The sequence below is a fragment of the Sceloporus occidentalis genome, unplaced genomic scaffold (genome assembly GCF_023333645.1).
Source record: "Sceloporus occidentalis isolate IW3139 unplaced genomic scaffold, rSceOcc1.0.p SCAF_150, whole genome shotgun sequence".
Lineage (NCBI taxonomy): Eukaryota > Metazoa > Chordata > Lepidosauria > Squamata > Phrynosomatidae > Sceloporus > Sceloporus occidentalis.
The window spans coordinates 638214-664929 of record NW_028317130.1 but is presented as its reverse complement, the minus strand read 5'-3'; the positions used below and the strand labels follow the sequence as shown (position 1 = coordinate 664929).

Genomic DNA, 26716 nt, shown 5'->3' with positions numbered 1-26716 from the left:
TTCCATGTGATAAATTTGTTAGTCTGTGGAATCAGTATGTAGAGAGATCTTTTAGCACTTTTGAGACTAACTGAAAAAAGTTGGCAACATGAGATTTCGTAGACTTCAGTACCTCCATGCAGACATTTTCATTCATTAGATGGGACTCTTATTAAATCCACCTTCTAATAATGCTGATGGTAAGACATTGAAACAGGCAAAAGTAAATGCTCTTCTGTGTATAGAGATAGGACATAAATAGAGATATGAAACTGTAAATATCCCATATTATGAGGGGTTATTGTAAAGTACAGTGGCCCCTTCCTATACGTGGACCTTCCCAAGTATGGGAAAAACTGTGTAAGGTTAAATCCCTTTATTTGCTATGGTGGTGCATTTCTGTGCGCCGGTGGCACCCACGCCAGTTGTCCTCCACAGGTTGCCATATGCATAAACTCAAATCCATGTACGGCAAGCCAGCATATGGCGCAGGCACACTGTAATCAAGAGCAAGGGTCTCTAGCCATAGATCTCATTTGTTTCAAGTCTAGGTCAACTCATCTTTGCACATATAACATAGTGCTTTCTGTAACCCATAGCTGCCTAGAGTTTCAGCAGAAAAATCCAACCTGGAAATCCTCTTCCTCATCATCATTCACTGACTGGTAAAAACAGTCTGAAAGCATTAGAAAGAAGCAGCTTCCAGGCAGTGACAGAAAATGTACTCATAACCACCATTTTGGGGCATTAATCCAAGCCTTATATTCAACTGATCTAATATGTGATTCAAGGTAGATAGCTGCCTTGGAAGCCCATAAGTCCAGTAATTTCCCAGGGAAACTTGACTGAATTTCTTCTACTTGTTTTTTTTTATCCATTAAAAAACATATAACGTACAAACGTAAAATTCAAAGTATATACATAATACAAACTACAAGTAACATAACTTCCTCCTCTGCTCAATAATTCGCAAATAAAATCTCTGTTGACTAATTACTAACTCTTAGTAACGTTAAACATCATATCCTCAGAATATTAATCTTATTTCAAACATACCCAACTGTTAAGCCTTATCTGGTTTACTGTATTTAACATATTTATCATATCCTTCTACCTTAATACCTATATTCTATTCTTCAGGATTAATTCTAGCAGAAAACATAAAACAGATATTGCTTTCAAAATTTTTATCTTTCATCTATCTTTACATTATATAGTTTCCTTTTATTTTCCTAAACCTACCCAACTGACCTTTATATTTGACCATTTATATCCTGCTATTACTCCAGCATCGCTATATATCTAGTTTCTTTCCCTTCCATTTCAGCATATGTCGTCCAAACCTTCCATTCTTTGTAAAAATTTACTAATGTCTTATTTTTCGAGAGAAACGATAATTTATCCATTTCATAGATATCATAGAGTTTTAGTTTCCATTCTTCTAAGGACAGAATTTCTTCTGATTTCCAATGTCTTGCGTATACAATCCTGGCCGCTGTAATTGCCAAAAATATCAATTTACCATGCTGACTCTCCAAGTCCTGTTCTTCTACTATATTCAAAAGATACATCTTAGGTTCCACGTGAATATTAAAATTAAATATTTTTTTCATTTCCCCATGAATCATTTTCCAAATTTTTTTCGCCTTTTCACATGTCCACCATATATGCTTATATGTTCCTAATTCTGTAGTACATTTCCAACAAATTCCTTTAATACCTTTATACATTTTAGCTAATTTATGGTGTGTCAAATACCATCTATACATTGACTTATAACAATTTTCCTTAATTTCTGCATTGTTTGTATATTTAATCCTCCTTCGCCATGTCTTTTCCCATAGTTCCATCATAATATTTTGGTTCAAATCCTTTGCCCATCGAATCATAAAATCTTTAACTACCTCCTTTTCTATTTCCCATTTCAAAACCAGATTATAAAATTTAGATATCATTTTTATTTTTGATTCTTCCTTAACCATCTTCTCTAATTCCGGAATACTTGTTGCTATGCCAATTAACTTTTTATCCATTTTAAACCTTTCAACCAATTGTCTGTATGCAAACCAATTACACGAGAAGCCCTCCCTAGATATTTCTTCTTGTGTTTTTAATTTTTGCTCTTCATGTTCTAGCTTGATTATGTCATTATATTGGATCCATTTATTTTCGCAATAAACTTTTCTCCTCAAAAAGGCTTCTCCTTGAGGTGCCCAAAGAGGAATTTTTGGGCACCATTTTACTTTATACTTCAACCAAATACACAACAAGGTTTTACGAATGAAATGATTATTAAACTCTCTATCTACTTTACTCTTATCATAGAATAGATAAGCATGGAATCCAAATTTCAATCCAAAACTTTCCGCTGTTAAATTTCTGCTATTTTCAAGTTTAAACCAATCCATCATCCAATCCAAAACACATGCATAGAAATACCATTTTAAATTAGGAAGGCCTAAACCATCTTTTTCAGTTCTATCCTGTAGGATTTTTAATTTTATTCTAGGTTTTTTGTTTTGCCAAATGAACTTAGATATGTCTTTATTCCACCCCTCAAATATCTCATCCTTCGTGATAATGGGAATATTTTGAAACAAAAAAATCATTTTGGGAAGTACAGACATTTTTACCGTTGCTATCCTTCCTAACCATGAGATTTGTAAATGTTGCTGACTCTGAACGGTAGTCAGGGGCTTTCCCAGCAGATAACTGATCACCAATTAGCAGACATTAATCCTCCTTTGCATTAGCCTCCCAGCCTGAGGCCAGCCATCAACACAAAACAATACCCATGCAAATCACTCCTGCATTCCCAGGCTCACACAGTATATATACACCCAATTTTTCCAGGCAAAGCATTCTCTGAAGATGCCAGCCACCGATGCTGGCGAAACGTCAGGAAGAAACTCTGCTAGAACATGGCCACATAGCCCGAAAAACCCACAAAAAACTATAAAAATCTAATTGTCTGCAACACTAGAGGAACCTTTAATGGTGTCAAGAGTGGATGTGAGGACTGAGTTGGCATCTGGATTTTTCCTATCTTTGTATTAAAGCTTGGAGGCTCTCTGTAAATAAGTATGGGCCTGGCATCTAGAGCCTGGGAAATGAAATTATTATTGTCCACAGTACAGTTTATGAATAGAGACTTGTAGGGAAAATTATAGTGGTGGGAATAGCTCCTTTATGCTGCTCAAAGAGATTCCTCCATCTATTCTTGTTGGTTTTTACTTGTATCCCAAATAATAATTCAAGGTCTGCTTTACGTGAAGGGCACACAGAACCTCAACAGTCCCTTCTGCTTTGTGTTATTCAGTATCCTTTTTCAAATTTGAAATGTACAGAACTAAACAAGTAAAGAATAAAAATGGTAAAAAAGCAAACACTCCCCCCCTCAAACAGCAGTATATTCCTTAATAAATCTTGCTGTTCAGACATTGTAGATATAAAACCAGCTAACATGGAGGATTTGACAGAAGTTATTACTGCATCTGAATTCCATCCTCACCACTGCAATCTCTTTGTCTATAGCAGTAGCAAAGGATCTTTGAGACTTTGTGACATGAGGGCATCTGCTCTCTGTGACAAACATTTCAAACGTAAGTTATTGAGTGACATTTTCATTTAACATTTTAGCTCCTGAATATTGCAGATTTGTTTATTGATTTTGTATGGTTTTGTGTATATTGGAATGTTAGGACACTGACAGGGAAAACAAGGTGGCAGGGATCCTACACTATTAACAAAGGCAGAGGGGATTTTCTGTACATACTCATTTTATTGAATTTTATTGAAAAAGTTGACTCACCCAAAAAAAACCTGAGTCAACATTTATGGGTCAATATTGTATTGTACTTGAACTCGTATTAAGAAAAGGAACCATCCTCTGGGGAAAGGTAAGCGAATACTCTATCCTGGAAACCCTGACCTTCCTCTCTTCTCTCATCCATCTATTCTTAGAGTTAGTACAAACAATTATGACTAGTGGAATTTTGAACATTCTTTGGCATAGCTTCATCCTTTACATCTTTTGTTACAGGCCCCTTATACCCTCACTTTACCCTCATACCATAATTTTGGTCTCCAAACCTGCCCTTGACTTATATATGAGGCTGACTTATAGTAAAATATATACGGCATTCATGCAGGGGGTGGGGAAGAATTGATCCTGCTATGGTTTTTTGTTTTTTGTTTGTGTTGTTCTTTCCACATGGTAGTGTCTGGGATTGCAAAGAAAATCATAGCCATAGTGAAAGCTATAGAATGACGTAGTTGAAGGGAAAACATAGAATAAAGATTCGGGAAGAATAAATGAAGAAGGACTATATTGTAAGTGGTTCTTATATAGACAACTTACAGAAAGGTTCAGGATGTATGAGAAATTAAATGGAATTAGGAAAGGTTTTGAAACAGAGGCTGGATGGCCATCTGTTGAAAGTGCTTTGATTGTGTATTCTTGTGTGGCAGGGGCTTGGACTGGATGGCCCTTGTAGTCACTTGCAACTCTATGATTCTATGAAGAAATCAGTTGACTACTTTGTCCAAAGTAAAGTAAGTAGGAATAGCAATAAAGCCTTAATTTGTTTATTCAGCCACTGGCGTTTTTCCTCCTTAATCAGAATTGATAGCTTATGCACATACTCCCTCTCCAACAAGTTCTGGGCTGGCCCAGTCAGCTTTGTTTTAATAGATCAGTAAAAGAGGCAGGGTAGTTCAAAGAGCTAGGGCATGTATAAGAAGAAAAGGCATTGCAGCATCATGGAGCACTGAAGTGACAATTTTCAATCGTACAAGGCAAGAATGTCTTAATATGGATTTGCAGAACTGTGGTTTAGCAACAGGCCAGCTTCTGGATGGAAGCTTCTGGATGGAAGGAACAGGGGACTCTTGAATGAAGGAAAGCTTGCAGCATGGGAGAGCAAGGATCCAGAAGTTTGTTGTTTCATAGCTAGTGCAATTAATTAGAAAATTATACAAGAACAAGAGAAGGAGAATGTCTGGGCGAAAAGATACGAAATTAAATCTTGGACATAATGAGTTTAAGACAACCACACAGCACTCATCAGAAATATCAAAGGGGCAACTGGGAATGTGGGATGGGAGGAGGAGAACATTCTGGGGTTCAGAAGCAGAGCAGATTGCCATCATGCTAAGTAGTATTAGTATTAAAATAGGGTTTGATGTGGCCTTCCACAGATGGCATGCGTAGAGAAAAAAAGAGAGGGCCAATAAAAGAATCTAATGCTTTTAATTAATTTGAAAGTATCACAGTAAAATAAGGAAGATACAAAGAGTAATTGTGTAGACCTAGTATTAAGTATTTCATAATAATAATAATAATAATAATAATAATAATAATAATAAATTTCTGTCCTTTCTTTCTCAATCTTTTTGGCTCTACCAGTTTTTGAAGAACCCGAAGATCCCAGTAGCCGCTCATTTTTCTCTGAAATTATTTCTTCTGTGTCAGATGTCAAATTCAGCCACAGTGGACGATATATGTTAGCAAGAGATTATCTCACTGTCAAAGTTTGGGATCTGAACATGGAAACAAAGCCTATAGAAATATACCAGGTATTTGTGGTTTATTTTTAATTTGTTTACAAGTACTTAAATACAGTTTTGCCAATTGCTTTTTTAAACAGGTATATTCATATGTATTCAATGTGCTAGTAATGAATTATAAAGTCCTATGCTATACCTGCCAATAGTTATGGCTCAACCAGGACAGCCTCTTTAGCTTTCCTGGTTCCTCAGTTTCTTTTTAGAAGTCCAAGATTTCCCCTCTGGGAGAGAAGAGAGTCTTGCCCTTCCCAGCCAATGGGAATGAATGTAGCCTTAGTGGAACATTCTACAAAGCTTTTGTAATGCATTATGACAATAATCTTTTTCAACCATATTTTTAAAAACCAATTTCATTCTGTTTATCTCCTGGAACTAACAAATGTTGTACATTTCTCTGAACCCCATTTTTATCCTAAGGGGGAAAACATGTAAGTAGATTATGCTGAATGTTAGGGGAAATTGTGATTTTGCCTGAGCTATAATGTTTATATAATATATAATGAATATGAAGATCCAAAACACTCCCCCTAGAGACCAAATGGCCAAGCGAGGGCAATCAATCATGAATGGAGGGGTGAGGAAACATAGTAAGAAACATCATGCTCACTGTGGGAGAAGCCTGCTCTTAAAGGACAAGAAGCTCTACAAAGTTTTACAGTCAACTCTGCAAAGGTTTAAAGTCAATTTAAAATACAATGATGAGATTTAAGCATTTATGAGTAATACTGTTCTTGTCCAGAGAATCTGAAATTTTCCTATTCTTCTTTAAAACTCCCCTTAAGGAGATTTCTCTTTAGAGAAAATCAAAAAAATGCAAAAAGCAAATGATTATGTTTTAAAAAAAGATGAACTTTAATGAATTTTTAATAAGAATAATAAAGATATGGTGCATAAGCGGGCTTGGTAAAACCCCATTTGAAGATCTTTTAATACAGAAACCTGTGATGAGACAATCCAACATGAAACTAGTGGTAGTGCCAAGATGGGCATACCAAACTATTGGGACAGAGCAGAGGACAAATCCAAGCAGCTTTGCGGTTAACAATGCAACTGGACTCAAGCCAAACTGGCATTCAGATGTAGATACCCTCAAAAATGGAAGGAAAGTCTGAAACTGCATAACACATATAGGATCATGGGATGTTAAAAGCATGAATCAGGAAGCTAGACATAGTAAAACAAGAAATGGAACATATAAATGTTGTAATACGTGGTGTGAATGAGTTAAAATGGACAGGAATAGGACATTTTGAGTCAGCTAATTGCACAGTGTTTTGGAAAGACAAGAAGAAATGGGGTAGCATTCACAGTGAGGAAAGATGTAGCCAAAGCAATCTAAAGACATATTGCAAAGTCTGATTGAATCATGCCAATAAGACTTCAGAGAAAACTCATCAGTATAACCACAATCCAAGTTTATGCTCCAACTTGAGGGGCAGAAGAAATGGAAAGATTCTGTAATGGAGTCCAGGAGAAAATCAACTACACATCAAAACAGGACTTCTTGTTAATCATAGGCAACTGAAATGCAAAATCAGGAAAAGGAGTACAGTCAAAGATTGTAGGAAAAAATGACCTAGGAAAAAGGAATGAAGCAGGAAACTGAATGATGGAACTTTTCAAGGCGAACAATAGAGTTTATCACACAAGGAGAATTAGAAGTATAATCCAATGGCAATCTGAACGCAATCATGGGGTTTAACGTTATTGTGTGATAACCCACTACACACAAATTGGGGCAATGGGAAGTCAGTCCAAACACAATCATGTGGTTTCACGTTATTGCATGATAGACTGCCACACACAAATTCGGGCGATGGCATGCTATTTTCGGACAATGGGAAGCCAGTTTGAATGCAATGCATTTCTTATATTTCTTAAGAGATACTTACTGATACTTGTTTTCAGGCAACTTGTAAAAATGGAGGCAGTCTCCCTCCCCAAGGACTACTGGCACTGGTAACTTGTAAGGTGAAACACTGTTAAGGAAAGTCTAGCATTAGAGTAACAATGGTGTCCTTTGCTCACCAAATAGGTACATGACTACTTGAGAAGCAAGTTGTGTTCTCTTTATGAAAATGACTGCATCTTTGACAAGTTTGAATGTGCATGGAATGGTTCTGACAGGTAATGTATCCAGTCCAACCATTACTGTTAATTTTGATGGGAGAGGCTTACTTGATGAAAATTAATAGCTCATACACAGTTTATAAATTACCCATGAATATCATTATGAAATATTAAGAGATGTCTTGCAAAATATTCTTGGTGTGTTGCCAATGTTAGGATATTTAATCTAAACATCATAAACATACTGTGACAATTTAAACATACATTTTGAGTCAATATCTAGAAAGAATCCTCCATAATTCTGAGCCCAAACAAAACAAAATTCTGTGAAGTGGGTGAACATGCTATCTCTATGTTATGAAAGGGCGTAGTTGAGAGATGGAGCTTAGCAAAAGCCATATGGTCAGTTTATAGAGCAGTTAGAGATGCTAAAATTCTGACTCTCAAGGTCTATCTGCTCACAGTCATTTACATAGCAATGTAGGACTATAGTTGTGCCTGTGGGAGCATGTCTGAAAGTTTAATCCCTTCTCAGCTGCAGTTATATCAGAATAGTGGGAATATTGTTCTAATCAGGACTGTGCACTCTCATTTTATATTATGTGTAAAAGGCCATGTAATCATTTGTCAGCCTAAAAACATAATCTAATTGCTGTCTCCTGGCAGGTTAACACAAAAACAAAGAGGAAGTGTCTCATACTCTGAAAAATACAACAGATAAAATCACAAACAACAAATAATGCCCTGAGCAAATTATAAATAAAAATAAATTAACTTTAGTTACAAACACACACAGAGAGACTACGAGAGCATATGTAGCCAGTGACATCAAAATGTAAATACAACTGACAGATCAACAACCACTAATATTAACAAAGAAGAATGCAAAATCCTGAATTACAGTCAGCCCTCTGTATCCACAAATTCTTTGTTCATGGATTCAAGCTTTCACAGCCTGAAAATATTTTTAAAATATATAAATTCCAAAAGCAAACCTTAATTGTGCCGTTTTAAATAGGGACACTATTTTACTATGCCAGTATATTCAATGGGACTTGAGCATGGATTTTCGTATCCATGGGGGATCCTGGAACCAAACCCCAGGGGATACTAAGGGCTCTCTGTATATGTATTCCTGAATACACCTGGGAATGTAAGATTTGTTTATATTGGAAACCTGATTGAAATAGACGTGAGTTGTGCAAGAACACCTTTTAGTGAGACTTACAGAGGGAAAATTCCCAATGCACGGAACTGACAATTTCACACTCATGCTGTTTTTCTTCTTTGCAGTGTCATTATGACAGGGGCATATAACAACTTCTTTAGAATGTTTGACCGGAATACTAAACGTGATGTTACTTTAGAGGCCTCCCGTGAAAGTAGCAAACCACGAGCCATTCTAAAACCTCGCCGAGTATGTCTTGGTGGCAAGAGAAGGAAAGATGACATCAGTGTTGACAGTCTGGACTTTACTAAGAAGATTCTGCATACAGCATGGCACCCAACAGAGAACATTATTGCTATTGCTGCCACAAACAATCTGTATATATTTCAAGACAAAATGAACTCTGGAATGCACTAGGATTGATTCCTCTTAATACACAAACATTTGGAAAAGTGATAGGTGTGATCACTGCTTGAGCTGAGATGCTAAGCCCTTCAAAGTAAATACTACTGAATTTAGTGGGACTTACTTCTCAATAAATATCTGCAAAATCAAGATGTGATGGAGATGGAGATGCCCTTTTAAGTACTACACGACTCATTCCTTTTGGGAACCACCCAGATGTTCTAAGTCACTACAATAGCTGCGAATATTTCAATAATATTTCAAAAATAAATTCTCTGTTAAGAAGAGTTCACCTGTGTCTGTTCATCACTAATTTTGTGTTAGCTTGTTTTGTAAAGACTGTTCATGCTCACAGTGGAAATGTGGAGGAAGCAAATGTCCAGTGCCAGCCATGTATCAGAAATATGTGTTTGCATTCTTATCAAAATGTCTACTAGGCAGGCAGCACCTTATGGTTCTGACAGAGACCAACATATCAGAGGCTGGTTCTGGATTACTCTATGATGCTTGTTCTCTTACATGATTAGAGGAATTCTTGTTGCAGTGCCAGCCTGGAAGGAGATGCTGTATTTTCCTTGGTGCTGCAAGAAGAATAATCATGGATACTAACATGAAGAAAAGACCGGACCAGTTGTAGCTAGCATAGCTAGTCGAATACTTCTTATCAAGCTCATTTTCACTGCTTGTATAATTAGTCTCAAGTTGATCTCCAACTGACAGAACACAGGTGAGACTGGTTTAGCAAATATCCCATTCAAATACCTAGGAGAAGGGTAGGAAGAGGATTTATTGTGGAAAGACAGATATGGCTCTACAAATGTACACCTGCCCCTTTGTATCTATGGATTAAGCTATCCATAACTTAAAAATATTGAAATATATATTTAAATTCCAAAAAATAAACCTTGACTTTGCCATTTTATATAAGAGACAACATTTTACTTGTATTTAATGTATCCATGGATTTGGGTATGCATGGGTGGTCCTGGAACCAAACCCCAGTGTATACTAAGGGCCCACTGTAATAAGTCTATCACTCCAAATTCAAAAAACCACCCAAGCTTTAAATGACTATTGCCTTCTTGATTCTCCTTACAAGAGTAAGCATTTCTTAAAGCACAGAAAGAGACCACCAGAAATGCCTTAAATTTCAGATACCAACCTAAGGCACAAGGAAAATGGTCTTGCAAGAAGCCACTGCTTGGGCCAGAGCAACTAATTGTACATTATACAAGAAAAGGGAAGGTAAAGGTAAATGTTTAGGGAAGCAGTGGCAATTATGTCTAAAGATTATTTTTGTTTACTGTAGAATTCAGAGACATAGCCATGTTAGTCTGAAATATCATGAAATATTAGTATGTAAAGAGTTCTTGTAGTACATTTGAGACTAACTGTAAAAACACTTGTAGCCTAAGCTTTCGTAGACTTGGTCTACCTCCTCAGATGCTGCTACAAGATCTATGAAAGCTTATGCTACAACTCTTTCATATAGTTAGTCTCAAAGGTGCTACAAGATCCCTTTCAATTTGCATTCTGTCTACTGTAGTTGAGAAAGCTGGCTAGAATATGCTGACCATTCCTAGCATATAACTACTCAGACTACTGCCAGTGTCATCTCAGTAACTATTATTCACATTATTATGTGAGTTCATAATATACACATTAATTATCAAACAGTATGGATCTAAACTAGCTTAATTTTATTCCATAAAGGAAAATATGAGGGGACAGATATTGGAATATCCACAATTGATTGAAATTAGCATGTTGCATCTTTCAGTAACCAAAACTGCCACAGTACGGTTAATTTAAGTACTTTGGGGATGTAAAACAACTCATCTATATAGTAAAGTTACCTCTTCATGAAATTTGAAAACAACACGCATGAAGATTGTGCATTTTTGAAAACAGATTCTATATTTATTCTTTACAGGAACTCAAACAATAAAATGGACCATATCACCCTTGAATGAGCCTAGAACAGTAGGAAATGGAATATGGAGGTTAAAAATATGTATGGCTAAAGAAACCTGCAAAATTATTTTTGTATCAATGATCTCACATTTATTTCTTGCCCTTGCAATGTCTGGTTAAACTGATTTTGATCAGCTCACTGTTGGCATGTGGCTTCTGTTTCAGTTGGTGGTGAATCTACTCCTTTCTTTAACCCAGACTTTAAAGGAGGTGCTAAGGAATTGGACCTATTTCAGGGATAGGGTTCAGCACCTTGGATAACACTTTAAAATTTGGACTAAAGCCTAGAGTAGAGTCACTCATCCCTCTAACATGGGAGTCACCAGGTGCTACTGCATAAACCTCTCAAGTGTTCATTTTATACTGCTCTAAACTGAGCTTTTGGGGAATAGGAAAATTCCTCATAAAGAAACATGTGCACTCTTGTACCTTGATTTGGAGCTGAGCAATAAGAAAGCTTTGCCAACACATGAAATTAATGACATTTGCTCCACTCTTTTTTTAATTGAATCCCATTCTTGTGAGAAAGATGGAATATAAATTCAGTAAATAAAATAAATAATTGATGATCAGTGTTGTGCATCAAAGCATAATGCATGTGCATCAGTTTCAATAATCCACATAAGACATGAAATGTATATAATAATTTTAAGTGAGATGAAAGAATGTTTCAAGTTACCGTATGCCCTACAACATGGGCAGTATTTATGTATATTGTATTCTAACTCAGTTTTAACCATCTTGTACAAAAGTTTTACAAATGCAGAATATTGTGTAGCCAAATTACATTTTAAACCTTGGTTTGATTCATTAGTCACAGCAGTTCAAACAATGCTGAGAGCATACTAGCATTTATAGCTGCAAAGATAGATATATGTTGGTGGATTGGTAGTAACCTCAGACTGTAACCAATGATTAAATGAAAAGATTTTACTTTCAAAATTGACTTTTATTTCAAATCCTTTACTCTTTAACTCATGAGTACTGAATTGGTTTACATGCAGACTTTCAAAGATCTATCTAACTTGTATATATAGAGAGATCCCTTGCAAAGTGTAAGCTCCAGAAATACAGGATTCTTGTACAAGCATTCTTGCATGAATATGGAATGGGCCTCATTCATATAAAGCTTTCAGTAGAAAAAGAAGGAATTAAAGTTGGACAGAAATATATTTGGGTCTTTAGTGTCACAATTATAACCCAATCTCCTGTTTTTGTGAATGTAAAAAAAATATAATAATATTGCTCATCAGAAATCCAAGAAATAAATTTATTTCCTCCCTTTGGTTTTGGGCTTTCAGTGGTAGGTAATGATATACCTGGTAAATGATTATTTGGAAGGCTTTGTGGCTGCATTTTTGTTCTCCAAAAGTATGCTGACTATTGCTGAACATATTTATAAATATGTTGATACTGGCTTTTTAAATAAACACTTTCTTTTTTAAAAAAAGTTCTGTTTTCATCATCAATCTTTTAAACTTGTAATTTAAAGCTTGAATTCAATAATTGTTCTTAAAACTTGAACTGATGTTTTGAAAAATCCTGTTGTGAAGTATAGAAGCAGAAGAGTAGTGTTTGTCCTATATCGTGCAGAAAACAATTAGTCTGAGGGCCTCTCAGGCTTCTCTGCCATGCAATGGTGCTTATTTCTCAAGCCATGTTTAAACTAGGCCTGCTCAGTTTGTTCTGAAGCCATTTTAGAATGGCCTGAAGAGTTGTGAGGGACAAGCAGCTGCAAGAGATGGTTATGTGGGAACCAAGATCATGTTGCTGCTTGATATTGGATGGGAAGGGTACTCCCTGGTACTGTTGGGAGGAGGAAGTGCTTCCGAGGAGTTCTTAAAAGTGAAATTTATTTGGTAGACTCAGATCTGGTGATGGGCTTGCTACTGTGCTGAACCCGGCTTTCAATAAACACTTTCGGGGTTCATCCATGGAATCTTCTCATTGAATTAGGTAGAGACAGGGTATCACATAGTTTTAGAAAAAACTCCACATTTAACTTCCATTCCTACTAATAATGCCCCGCAAGAAGATCATAGCACTTCCCCTTCACTTAAGACAAATTATCCGCCTACAAAATTTCTACCATATATAAGCTGACAAAAAGTGTTTATATTGTTTATGAAAACTAGGAAAATTCAGGGTAGTGCTATGATCTATAAAATGACACCATGAATTCATTATCTACTTGAGGAAATCCATACTTTTACCATGCCTCAAACTGAGGAGATGAGAATGCTAAGAGGCTGTTTAAATATTTGAAGGGATGTCATATTGAGGAAGGAGCAAGATTGTTTTCTGCTGCTCCAGAGACTAGGACCCGGAAGAATGGATGCAAGCTATGAGAGATTCCAGCTGAGCATTAGGAAGAACTTCCTGACAGTAAGAACTGTTTGACAGTGAAACACACTCCCTTGGACTCCGGGAAAGTTGGTTGGTTTAGGAGGCATCGGGATTTTTATTGTGTCTATCTGCTTGTTGGTTCCAAGGTGTATTTGGGCTGTAACCTGACACCCGCAAATCTCCCTTAGTGTGTCTTGAAACAAGCAGTTGTGGCAGTTTAAGAAAGTTTTATTGTATGTAATCAGAATTAAGAGACAAAGCATATGGGCAGGAAGGAGCAACCAGAAGCCACTCTCAGCCCAATTGCCCTAGGGCTGTGGTGAATACATGCCACGGCCCTAAGGGCGGCTCCTGCCATGGCCCCAAATAAGAGCAGAAAAGATCTGCTCTTTTGGGGGCCTTAAGCGACCCTGGCACAGCCCTGGAGTGGCTTCTGGGCATTTGGGGTGTGTGTGTCATGAAAAAGCCATGCCCCATAGCAGCTTGAAGCCCCTGTCTGCCCTGAATCAGCTTTCTGGGAAAGCATGAATCAGCTTTCTGGGTATCGTATCTCGGAGCATTCTTCTCCAGCCATACCTGAGAAAGTTGTAAAGTTACAAAAACATTTTCCAGTACCTCAGAAACCTTTTATTTGGGGTTCTGCAATGATGAAAATATTTTCAGGACATCATCAGATGTAACTACAGATACGGACCTCCAGCATCACAGTTGTGTCTGATAATCAGAATCTCAGCAATTATGTTTATTTATAGTTGTCCTTGAAGTTACTCTAAAAACTTTGTTTAGACTGCAGCTTTCATAATCTCTATTAGCAATTTTAGTTGGGGTTTACTGGAGCTGCAGTCCAATATCTGAAGGACCATATTTCTCCACTCTGTAAATTCTCAACTACAGTCACTTGAAAATCAGTTAGCCTTTCTTCTAATCTGTTAGAATGCTGACAATCACATTCTATGTGGAATGCATTCACTCGGAGTGTAGTGGAGTTTCCTTCCTTGGAAGTCTTTAAACAGAGGCTAGATAGCCATCTGCCAGGGATGCTTTGATTGAGAGTTCCTGCATGGCAGGGGAGTTGGACTGGATAGCCCTTGTGGTCTCTCCCAACTCCACGATTCTATGATATCAAAAGAATAATTTGGATTAAGATATCTATACCTATATTTATATCAATATCTCTCTTGATTCATCAATGATTTGCTCATTCCACTGAAAAACATTAACTTAAATTTAGTGGCTAGCCCTATCTAGAGACAACCTATTGAAGCAATGGGAACTTGGTAAATCAACACTTCTTGTTGTTGTGGCATGCCCTAAAGCTGTTTGTGATTTACAGCAACCCTAAAGGCAATCCTAATATGGCATTTTGCCAGTTCCTTCCTCTAATATTGAGAGTGTATGACTTGCCCAAGGTCACCCAATGGGTTTCTATGGCTGAGTAGAGATTCAAACCCTAGTCTCCAGAATCCTAATCCAACACTTGAGACCACTATACCATGCTGGCTTCTTACCAACACTAATGAATTCGATGGCATTGTCTAATTGGAAGTAGCAGTTTGATTCAGACCAATGTCTTTGATGCAATACAGTAATTTTGCTACACAGCGAGGTCATTATTTGATGTGGAATTATTATGTGATTAGATAGTTATGGAACCTGAAACAATGGTAGATTTTTTAGCAATTACTGCATTCACATATACATTTTAAGAAGGAATAGTTTCATCATATAAACAATGATCTTAACCCCTATTGTTTTTCAAAAGTAGTGATAATGGTCTTTTCTGAGGAATTTTCTGAGGAAAATTAGGGATATACAAGAAGAAAAAAAAGAGGTGAGCACTTCATCTCCTATTCCCCACTCCCCATTCAGAATAAAATACAAACTCAAAGCATATTGCCAGCCACCTTTGTTCCCACTAACCCCCCCCCCCACCACCACCAAGTTACATTTAACAGATTTAATCTAGTAAATTACATTTAATAGATTTAATAATGGAGTTGGAAGGAGCCCCATGGGGTCCCAACCTACGCTTGGGAAGCCTCACCTGCAGTCCCTCAGGGATAAGGATTCTCATTTTCCAGAAGCTTTCTCCCCCTTCACAGCCAGAAAAACTTGGATTATTTCCAAGTCAATCCCATGTAAATTTGGGAAAGCTTGTCCAGCTTTAATTAGAAGAAAAGTCCCTAAAATAAGAAATCCTGTACCAGCTGAGCAACATTCTAAACAGGATACTTGAAATTAACATTATTAAATGTAATTCTAAATAACCAGGCATGGCAATGTTGCAAGTAAAACATATTAGGATAGCAGTCTGATAAATTGGGCACTTTCTGTTTAAATTTGTAGAATATTGTGTAGACGGCTGCTGAAAGTATGTGGGAAGTAGTTATCAGCCCAGAAGTGAAAAGCATTATAAAGGATGCATCTGCACTTCAGAAATAATGCAGTATGACACCACTTTAACTGCTATGGATCAATGCTATGGATTTCTGGAATTTACAGTGTTGTGAGATACTTAGCCTTCTTTATCAGAGAGCTCTGATTTCACAGCAAGTTACAAATCCTAGGATTCCATAGCACTGGGCCATAGCAGTTAAAGTGATGTTAAACTACATTATCTCTGCAGTGCAGATGCAGCCAAAGAAAGTAGTAATTACAACACAATATTCCCCAATATTTCATATAGTATGTGGGATGTGATGTAGCAAGATTAAATAGTATGCACATGTGAGAAAAGTGTGTTTAAATAAGACCACAAAACTTTATGCCACAAGTTTTGAATACTTGTTTAATTTTATGTTTGAATTTATACAGATCATGCACCAGGTACTGATGTCCATAGTCAATTCCTACAGATCAGCCACTTAGATTAGCTAATAAGACCTGTTGCTTTTCTAACAGAAATTATAACCAAATAATTCCAATATATACCTAACCAATTGGTAAGGTCAAGAGAAGGCCAGGTAAATAAACTCAATTAGGGAAATCACAGCCCTGAGTCTGTAAGGCCTGAGCAGAGCAGTTGAGGACAGGCAATTGGAGGCTCTCATTCAAAGCGTCACTATAAATTGAAGTTGACTTGAAGGCAGCTAACAACAAAGTGACTAAATTAAAGTCTTTCTTAGAAGAACTGTCCAAATTGCACCAATGTCCAGTATCATAGTGCAGCTAATTTTTTTTCTCTGTGGGTCACTGGATAAATGATATTAACATGCCATTACATGCAAAGTCAGCTTTATATTGTAAAATTGTAAATGTAGAGGTATAATAGTAGAAGGGTGAATTATCTGGAGTAAAGTGCTTTTACTATCTCTCGTTTAATGAGAACCCTTTTCCCTATAACTCAGTTTGTGCCTGTAATATGCATATAAAGTCAACTTTTAAAACATATTTTTGCAGTGTAAGAATAATTTAAGACTGCTTGTGTACCATACACAGTACTCAGCACAAGTGATATTCATTTGAAACATTGCTGTGTGGTTGCTTTTGAGCCATATCTTTGGTTATGACAGTGCAAGGTCAATTCAAGCTCTACTGGCAACTGACAAAAAGGGGGAGAAGAAAAAATTAAATACAAAACTGAGAGCAATTTGAACCGTGCTTCTCCAGTCGTGCTCTACTTTCACATGTCTCCCTGCAGGAGAAAGTTTAGACATGCAGTTTAAGCATGAAATGGCTTTCAGTTCAAATACAGGCCATTTGCTGCCAAGACGGCCTTCCAGAATTGTACTAAATTCAATAAGGCTTCCTTGCCTCAAATTCAGCAAGACTTTCTTAAACTCATTGCTGGCTTTCAGCACAATGTCTTTTGTTACATCTTCCTCCTCTATAGGTTTGCTTCCATTCACACTATTGAAAGGCATACCCACTGTTATTTCAAATTTATAGCGGTCAAATCTTTTAATGTGGCAATTATATTTTGTCAGATACTTTAATTGGCAGAGTTCTTCCTCTTCTAAGGTAATGTTTTTTGGGTCACATGGTGGATAGGTTTCACCATATAAGCATCTTAGCCAATCACCAACAAACAAAGGAAGCATGTTTATTGCTGATTCTGCACTATTGTCAATGTCAGTTACTCTAACATATTTGAACCTTCCAGTCCATGTCACTCTATGGCCCTCCAGATGGCTACATAAAATCTGGGTGCGTGCCATATTAGTAGATTTCCAAGCCCGTGGACCACACAAAAATCCATATTGATTCCATGTCAAGGTGGAGTTGTACACTTTCATCCCCTCTGAGCGGTACACATAAAACCAACAGAATAGGACTATGGCAGTCAACCATACCAGAATAAGTTTAACAATTGAGCTTTTTGTTAGGGATTTTATAATTTCAACTACAGAGACTCTGGCCTTTGTCCACCACTGGAAAATCAATGGAATAGCACATAGCGCAACAGTGGCCACAATCTTCACAAGGTCTTGTGTTACAAACCATTTTATGAAGTGGATGAGACACATCAGTGCAATGCCTACTACTAAAATAGGAAGTGCAAACAGGAACAAGAAATAACCAACTGAGGCACGAATTAGACCTATGCCAGATGATTCTTGTAAAATAACCACTGAGAGTTCACACCACATGAAACATACTAAGTAAGGAACAAGATAGCAGTATGTACCTTTAAAATTCTGCAATTGTGCCATTTTAAAGAAAAGATAAAACAAATACAAAAACAAAAGGCAAGGGATGCTCATGTTTAGCACAAAGAAGTGGCCAATAGGGATGCTGTAAAACGTTTTCCACAACAGTTTCAAATGTCCCAGGTTTAAAGGAACAACTTTCATCAAGGAGAAGGCACCTGCAGCAACCTCTGTCAATAATGCTCTTCGTGTGTATGGTTCAGCACTTGTGCCCAAACTCATATAACTTGTCACCATGAAGAAAACAGAGATTGTAGCCAATTCTGAGCATGGTATCCAGTCCTTGCTTGCTATAGGGAAGGAAAAAATGACAAAGAACACAGAAATCAGGAAGTAAAGGTACGGTTCTAAATGGTTCCAGCCAAAGTTCACTTCTGCTTCCTCGACATCTAGGTTGGGTTCAAAACGAAGCAGCAGGTCAGTGAGGGTACGGAAGTTTTCCCATGCTTTACTATCCTGAAATACTTTGAGGGTGCAAATCACCATGGAAATAAAGGAAAGATAGAAGATCACTAATGGGATAAAAAAAGCAAAGAAGTCAATTGTCAGATTACTGATGATGAAGAAGAATATGAGTGCATTAATGTGATGTGTTGGAACAATAGTGGACAGCCAGTGCATTCCTGCTTTAGATGCGACATCTATAAGGTGCTCTTTGATCTCCATAATGGCATGAAGTGGATACTTTATGACCTGGAAATGAAAAATGTAGTTAATTCACCACTTTCTCAGTATCACACATCACATGTCTTCTAGACAAACTGGGCAAGCAAATCAAACCAGATTAAACCTCATTTACTGGATCTGTCAGCCACCTTTACTTGCCATTTCATTCCATCATTTCCTGTAATAGCAAACTCAGGTGAATGAGGGGCTGTACAGACCGGCCTGAAGGCAGAGTCGGATGTGGCATCCACATGATGTACGTCCTGACTCCATCCCCAGGGTGGTGTGATGCCACACACCACACCGCATGGTGTGCGGTGTCACGGCGCTCCTCTGCCACTGCGTCTTCATGATATTGCACCAAAGGAGCATGGGGAAGCCGCATGCCAATGGTTATGGCACCCTTTCTGGGACGCAGAAAGGAGCCACTTTTTGTGGCTGCTTTTTGTGCCGCAGTAAGGCAAGATTGGGGCAGGGGCATGTAGTTGCCACGGCCCCAACCCAGCACTAAAAAGGGTGGTCTGTCGAGTCCTGGGTGCTCTCAAAAAAGAGAAAAGAACAGAAAATTTCTATACACTTTAGGGACTTTCTGGCTTCTCAGATATTCTTAAATCACCAGCTGCTCCATGTACCAGTAGAAAACACACAAACTACCTCCCGAGAAAGAAAACAGAGGATCAGGAAAGTGAACTACTCCAACAGCTGAGTCTTTATAATGAGCATTGGGGAAGGTGAGCTTAGAGGTGGGGGAGGATGGATGCTCAAAATCAGCAATGACCAAGCAATACCAAGTCACAAACTGTTCTTGATCACAACTTGCCCTCTGCCCAGGGGAAAAGTGGACGTTCAAAGATCAGAAAAGATATCCCACCTTGTTCTATATTGTCCATCCAAGTCAAATTTACACTGATTTTAAAAAACAAAACCCTCTTGTGAAATGACTCACACCTTTTCGTAGTTTACAGCAGTAACTGGCAGGATGAATTGAACAGATGTGATGGGTGGCAGGGGTCTTCTCTGATGTAGAAGGAGCAAGAGTGGTCCTGATGCTAATGACTTGGGGGTGTAGTCTTTTAGGTGGTGACTCCTAGCAACATTGGGATTGATGTTGCCAGTAATGTCGGAACCAATTTTTGAAAATATTAGGTTCAATGGGTTTAGTTTTTGAAGCACCAAGAAATGTGGTTTCAAATGAATTGCATGTGCATGCTCACACATATCATATATCTATATAAATATGTGTGTGTGCATAATTTATTATTGTATTATAGCATACATTATAACCATTAATATATACAAGATTTTTCTCATTTGTAATATATTGGCTTTTCCTCTTCAAAATTTGCTCACAGGGATTTACATAAAATATCAAACTAGACAACCAAATTCACGAGTTTAAGCTCAGACATCATTTCCATTGTAGAATAGTGTCGGGAGGAAGCAGTTTCAAGCATAATGTGGTTTGCTCAACTAGTGGGCTTTATTCTTCCTCTAATCATTTCCTTTCATATACAACATCATAGCATTTTACTTCCACCAAACAACTTGTCAGAACCCAAAAGGGTTTTGATTCTATCATTATGAATGAAGTTGGGAAATGTTTATATAAAGTCTATATTGGTTGTGTTGTGTAGATAGATAGATTGTGTCATATGTATTAGGCAAGTTTGAATTTTGGTGCCGTTTTCAAAGAACAGTTCGGAGAAGTTGTGCTGCATTTACCAGGAAGAAGTCAAAATGTTACACTGCAAACAGGCCGGGCTAGGTAGCTCCAGTCTATATATAGTGACAAGAGGGCAGGAAAGGTTAGTACCAACTTAAATGCTGGCTGATCAGCATCATCCTTTGTCTGTAATAAATTCTTTTTGTTCTTTCACAAAGACTATTATTTGAATCCTTAGAACAGAGATGATTGATACTGACACATCTCAGGTCTGAAACAAGATACTTTGCCATTTGCCTCTTGGTGGTATTAACAATGCAGCAATGCAATACAGTTGGCCCTCAACTTCTGTGGGTCTTAGGTGTGCAACCCCCCCCTCCCAGCGGAAAACCTATAGGCCTGCTTTATTTAGGCATCCGTTGGTCCTTCAGCACAATTCTATGGTCAATATCAGCCGAAAATGTTATTTCCAGGCATCAATAGGTCCTCCAGCATGACTGTATGACCATCTTCTGGCAGGGGTTGACTACAGAATCATGGTGGAGGACCTACAGATTGCCTAGAGTGAACATTTTTTGGGTGGAAGGCAAATACAGTAATCTGCAAATAATCAAATCTGAAAATGCTTAATCTGTAAATGTGCAGGGATAACTGTAATCTTTTTTTGTTGTTCATCATGCTGCAGTTCCATGACTAAAATAAATACTGTGACGCCTCATTTCTTTCAGTCTTACTGCAGTGTCTCTCATAAACATGAACAAACACACATCACCTTCATTGTGTTAAGTATGCCAGCAAAGGGCCTCCTCTTACTCTTTAACTCATATATGTCAGCAGATATAAGCAACTCAACTTTCTAAAAATAATACAATGAGACTCAGATGTTTTATGTGGAAAAGCAGCACAAACAATGGATAATCCCTGCTGGTCCCAGGAATTCCATTCTGGCCCAAATAATAAAATATAGATAGAAGAATAAACAAGATGTTCTTAAGAAATTCAACAGTACAATTCCAGGAAGAACTACAAAATTGTTAAGTTTAACATTTCATACAGGACAAACTAGTTGTGTTCGAATTTTAGGTTTAATTGTGGTACAGGGCAATCAATCCAAGCCATTATACAAAATGCTATATACATTTTGGCTACAGATGCTTTCCTTTTTTCTAAAAGGATCATATGCAACAAATCCACACAGACCATGATTTTATTTAACGCTGACACACGATAGGCCTTTTTTAAAAAACACTTGCACTGAGTGAGTTATGGAGTATTTCTGACTCCATTAAAAAAATATCCAATGTACCAATGTGGTTGAAGTTCTATTGAGGTCAGGAAATAGAATCATAGAATCAGAGAGTTGGAAGAGACCACAAGGGCCATCCAGTCCAACCCCCTGCCATGCTGGAACTCTCAATCAAAGCATCCCTGACAGATGTCCATCCAGCCTCTGTTTAAAGACCTCTAAGGAAGGAGTCTCCACTACACTCCGAGGGAGTTTGTTCCACTGTCGAACAGCCCTTACTGTCAGGACGTTCCTCCTAATGTTGAGATGGAATCTCTTTTCCTGGAGCTTGCATCCATTGCTCCGGGTCCTAGTCTCTAGAGCAGCAGAAAACAAGCTTGCTCCCTTCTCAATATGACATCACCTCAAGTACTGTATTTAAACAGGGCTATCATATCACCTCTTAACCTTCTCTTCGCCAGGTTAAACATCCCCAGCTCCCTAAGTCGTTCCTCATAGGGCATGGTTTCCAGACCCTTCACCATTTTAGTCGCACTACTTTGGACACGCTCCAGTTATTCAACATCCTTTTTAAATTGAGGTTAAATATTCCAGATGAGGCCTGACGAGAGCAAAATAGAGTGGACTTATTACTTCCCTTGATCTAGACACTATACTTCTATTGATGCAGCCTAAAATCACATTGGCCTTGTTAGTTGCCGCATCGCACTGTTGACTCATGTTCAATTTGTGGTCTACTCAGACTCCCAGATCCCTTTCACATGTAGTTTCATTCAGCCAGGTGTCACCCATCCTATATCTCTGCATTTCATTATTCCATCCTAAGTGCAGTACCTTACATTTCTCTGTGTTGAAATTCATTTTGTTAACCTTGGCCGAGCTTTCCAATCTATCAAGGTCATTTTGAATCTTGATCCTGTCCTCTGGGGTATTAGCTATTCTTCCTAATTTGGTGTCATCTGCAAATTTGATAAGTATGCCCCTAATTCTGTCATCCAAGTCATTAATAAAGATGTTGAATAGCACTGGGCCCAGGACAGACCCATGTGGGACCCCACTGGTCACTTCTCTCCAGGATGAAAAGGAGCCACTGTTGAGCACCCTTTGGGTTCAGCCAGTCAACCAATTACAAATCCATGTAACAGTTACATTGTCTAGCCCACATTCCACTAGTCTGTTTGCAAGAATGTCATGGGGAACCCTGTCAAAAGCCTTACTGAAATCAGGATATACTACATCCACAGCACTCCCTTCATCTAACAAGATGGCAATTTTATCAAAAACGGAAATTAGATTTGTCTGGCATGACTTCTCTGAAACCCATGTTGACTTTTTGTGATTATGGAATTGCCTTCTAGATGTTCACAGACTTTCTGTTTAATGATCTGTTCTAGAATCTTTCCTGGTATTGATGTCAGACTAACTGGGTGATAATTGTTGGGATCCTGTAAAATAATAAACCTTACCCACAATCCAAATCCTTCATTCCCATGTTCCCATCATGAAAAAACAATAGCAACATGGAACATCTTTTATTCTAATGTGCTATTTGGGATAGGCTAAAAAGTAACCCAAAGGCAAAAAGCAATAGATTTGTTGGGACTTTCTGTTTTTTTTGTAATAATAATAATAATAATAATAATCCCTATTTGTGGCAAGTGGCTGAAGTTTGAGTAAACTGCTTACAACTGCGCAGCTAACAATGCTGCAAAATGGATTCTCAAACAGTACCTTGTCCACATACATGAAGGCTAAATAGTGTGAATGTATCACATTTCAGTAGGCACTTTGACAACATCCAGTTTTTACCTTGAGTCGAAGTGGGAGCTCCTCTGGACTCTTCCCTGCCAATTCGTCATCGTCATCATCCTGCACAGGTATGTTACTTGGGATGATGCCCTTTGCATACTTTTTGGTAATTTCAACAAAATCATCCAAGGCAATATACTTCTTAGCTGAAAGTTATAAGGCAATGCACATTAACGTAACTAAAAGTTGGATATGCAAGATATGCTACATCCACAGCATTCCCTTAATCTACCAAGATGGTAATTTTATCAAAAAAAGAGATCAGATTTGTCTGGCATGACTTGTTTCTCTGAAACCCATGTTGACTTTTTGGGATTATGGAATTGTCTTCTAGATGTTCACAGACTCTCTGTTTAATGATCTGCTCCAGAATATTTCCTGGTACTGATGTCAGACTAACTGGATGATAATTGTTGGGGGTCCTCTTTTTTCCCTTTTTGAAGATGGGGGCAATGTTTGACCTCCTCCAGTTTGCTGGGACTACTCCTGTTCTCCAGGAATTCTCAAAGACTATTGCCAGTGGCTCTGAGATTACATTTGAGATTACATTACATTCTTTTAATACCCTCGGATCTGGTCCTGAAGATATAAATTCATTTAGATTAACCAGGTATTCCTGTACCACCTCTACTTATTCTGTGCTTCATTTTCCACAGGTTGAGCACTCTTCCTTTTATGAGAAGACTGAGGCAAAGAAAGTCTTGAGTAGTTTTGCCTTTTCTCTGTCCCATTAGCATTTTGCTATCTTCTCCACTTAGTGGCCCTACCATTTTCTTCTTCTTCCTTTTGCTACAGACATAACCAAAAAAGCTCTTTGCATTGTTCTTAACCTCTCTAGCAAGCCTGATTCTGCGCTTTAGCTTTTCTGCCTTTTCTGTACACGTGCTAGCTATTTGTTTGAATTCCTCTTTGGTGATTTCTCTCTTTTCGCATTTCCTATACATGTCCCATTTAAAACTTAGCTCAAGTGAAAATTCTTTAGTCATCTGTCCTAGTTACTTGAGACACTCTGTTTCCAGGGACATAACCTTAAAAGCTAAATAGAAACTTGGAAGAATAATGATTACACATCTATATTAGAAATGAGGAACTTTCTTCATATGCTGACCCAAAAGAAAAGTCAACTGAAGACTGCAATCAAATGTAGGCAGATGCAGATCCAGCAGCTGGTGAGTGGAATTTTCAGCATTATGACAGGATTGCACTTCTTTAAATCAATGGTTCCCAAAGCCTGGTATCCCAAATGTTCTAGACTTCAGCTCAAAGAATTCCTGACTGTTGGCCAAGGTGGTTGGGGCTTGTGGGAGCTGAAGTCCAAAAACCAAAGTTTGAGAATCACTGCTTTAAATCTATATGGCACTCTATTTCTTCTCTACTTTCTTCATAAACCCAGGAGTAAAAGTGATCCCCATAAAACTGGTTGATGCTGACAGTTGCATAAAAGGGACCATATGGTCATCAAGCCAAAGGTCTACCCCACCCCCAAATCTACATGAAACTGCTGAGAGAGATGAGTAGCTGATAGGCAGGTATATTGAAATTTATGGTATAGTGGCAGCAAATCCACATTATACCACAGATTGGTCTGCTGGAAGAGACAGCCCCAAAACAAAGGGCTCATCATTTTGTGGCATGTTATGCAAATCTACTGTAATTTTTTAAAAGAGACATCAATATTCTACTGCTGCCAGAATTCATATATAAATAAAATGAACATACCAGCCTTCAGCTGATGAACACAACCATTCAGGTTTCTACAATTCAAATTTCAGAATGAAGTCAGCTATCTTTTTATTTAACATTATCTTTGTTCTAACACTAAAGTGAATGACAGTACAAATACAAAGTAACAAATAATAAAAGGGCAATCCCATGACATAGTGAGACATCAGTTTAACACAATAAATGCTTCTCTTACATTCACTGCTCACCAGTCGTTCTAGCATTCTTCTTTGTTTCTGAACAGACTTTGGAACTGGACCAGGTGGCTTCTCACTGTCTGTTTGAATAATAATAATAATAATAATAATAATAATAATAATAATAATAATAATTTATTTATTTATTTATTTATTTATTTATTTGTATCCCACCTCTCCCATTTGAGTATTGAGACGGGTAATAGCAAGGAAAATTTCAAATACAAAGTCACAGAAAAATAAATAAATAACAAAATTGTCCCCCAAAACCCCCACTCTTCTACCCTCCCTCCCGTCAATACAAAATAATAACAATAAAAACATTTAACTGGAATAACATCAGTTAAAACAGCTCGGCAAGAAGTGACAGCAATATGACAATAATGGGCAATAATTGGGGCGGGGGCTCATTGACATGGGTGGTTGATTCTGTTTTAGGAGAGGCTAGTCTGGAAAGGCCTGCCAGAAGAGAGTTGTTTTTATTGCCTTTTTAAAAGTGTCAAGAGATGTGATCTGACGAATCTCCCCCGGCAGATCATTCCAGATTTTTGGAGCGACAGCTGAAAAGGCCTTTCGAGAAGTCACCACCAATCTAGTATAAACATGTGTCTGTTAGTATTAGTGGAAAAACTCAGATGGGATGACAGAAATCCCTCTAAAATGACATAAAATGATGGATTGAACAGCACTGAGATGAGAAATATTAATATGTGTCAATTACCTGAAAAAATATTATCCTATACATTTCTGTCAATATTCTCAGTTTTTTCAGGGGAAGTTTTTCTCTTATTCTTGCCACCCTCTGAGCCACTTCTTGTAGGAAAAACAAACAAGATCTTTTTGGGGCTACTCTTTGGCTCTGAATTTTCTTCTGAAATGCCTCCTTTAATTATCTTTCCACAGGCATGAAACAACATCAAAACACATTTTTATTCTAGTAGGCCTTAGCCAATTGATCTCAGTTGCTCTGAAACAGATTTAACTGAATTTGTAGAGTATTTTTTCATTCATTAAAAGATTGTACAATATTCTAAATATGTTATGTTTCTATTTATTTTAGATTTTAATACTGTATGTTTAACATTAGGTTAAGCCAATTAAAGAGTTTAAACAATACGCTTGAGGAAATCTTCTCTTTACCCAATAACTTGGACAGGTATGTCAGTTGGAGTAAAACAGACTAGTAATTGTTGTTGTATGTGTCCAAGTCATTTCCGATTTATGATGACTCTAAGGAAAACCTATCGTATGGTT

General features: G+C 37.6%; 2 protein-coding genes across 11 annotated transcripts in view; one reads left to right on the top strand and one right to left on the bottom strand.

Annotated features, from left to right (window-relative positions):
• The window catches only part of LOC149280651 (serine/threonine-protein phosphatase 2A 55 kDa regulatory subunit B gamma isoform-like), a 61686-nt gene extending 49156 nt beyond the window's left edge, over window positions 1-12530 (top strand). For 2 of the 4 annotated variants that reach the window (XM_089500283.1, XM_089500284.1), the window contains 4 exons: window positions 3417-3581; window positions 5387-5556; window positions 7583-7674; window positions 8911-12530. In XM_089500283.1, coding sequence (XP_089356409.1) covers window positions 3417-3581; window positions 5387-5556; window positions 7583-7674; window positions 8911-9202 — 719 coding nt within the window. In that variant the 3' untranslated portion in view covers window positions 9203-12530. The remainder of the gene's footprint in view (window positions 1-3416; window positions 3582-5386; window positions 5557-7582; window positions 7675-8910) is intronic. The other 2 variants (XR_016278139.1, XM_089500285.1) reach the window with 2 other exon arrangements.
• Window positions 12531-12576: 46 nt separating this feature from the next.
• LOC149280650 (wolframin-like) overlaps window positions 12577-26716 on the bottom strand; it is a 31636-nt gene continuing 17496 nt past the window's right edge. For 4 of the 7 annotated variants that reach the window (XM_089500279.1, XM_089500275.1, XM_089500276.1 and 1 more), the window contains exons 5-7: window positions 25462-25542; window positions 23544-23689; window positions 16285-18852 (exon numbers count right to left, since the gene is read on the bottom strand). In XM_089500279.1, the coding sequence (XP_089356405.1) occupies window positions 17035-18852; window positions 23544-23689; window positions 25462-25542 (2045 nt within the window). In that variant the 3' untranslated portion in view covers window positions 16285-17034. Of the gene's footprint in view, window positions 14625-16284; window positions 18853-23543; window positions 23690-25461; window positions 25543-26716 lie in introns of those variants that run through there. The other 3 variants (XM_089500280.1, XM_089500281.1, XM_089500282.1) reach the window with 3 other exon arrangements.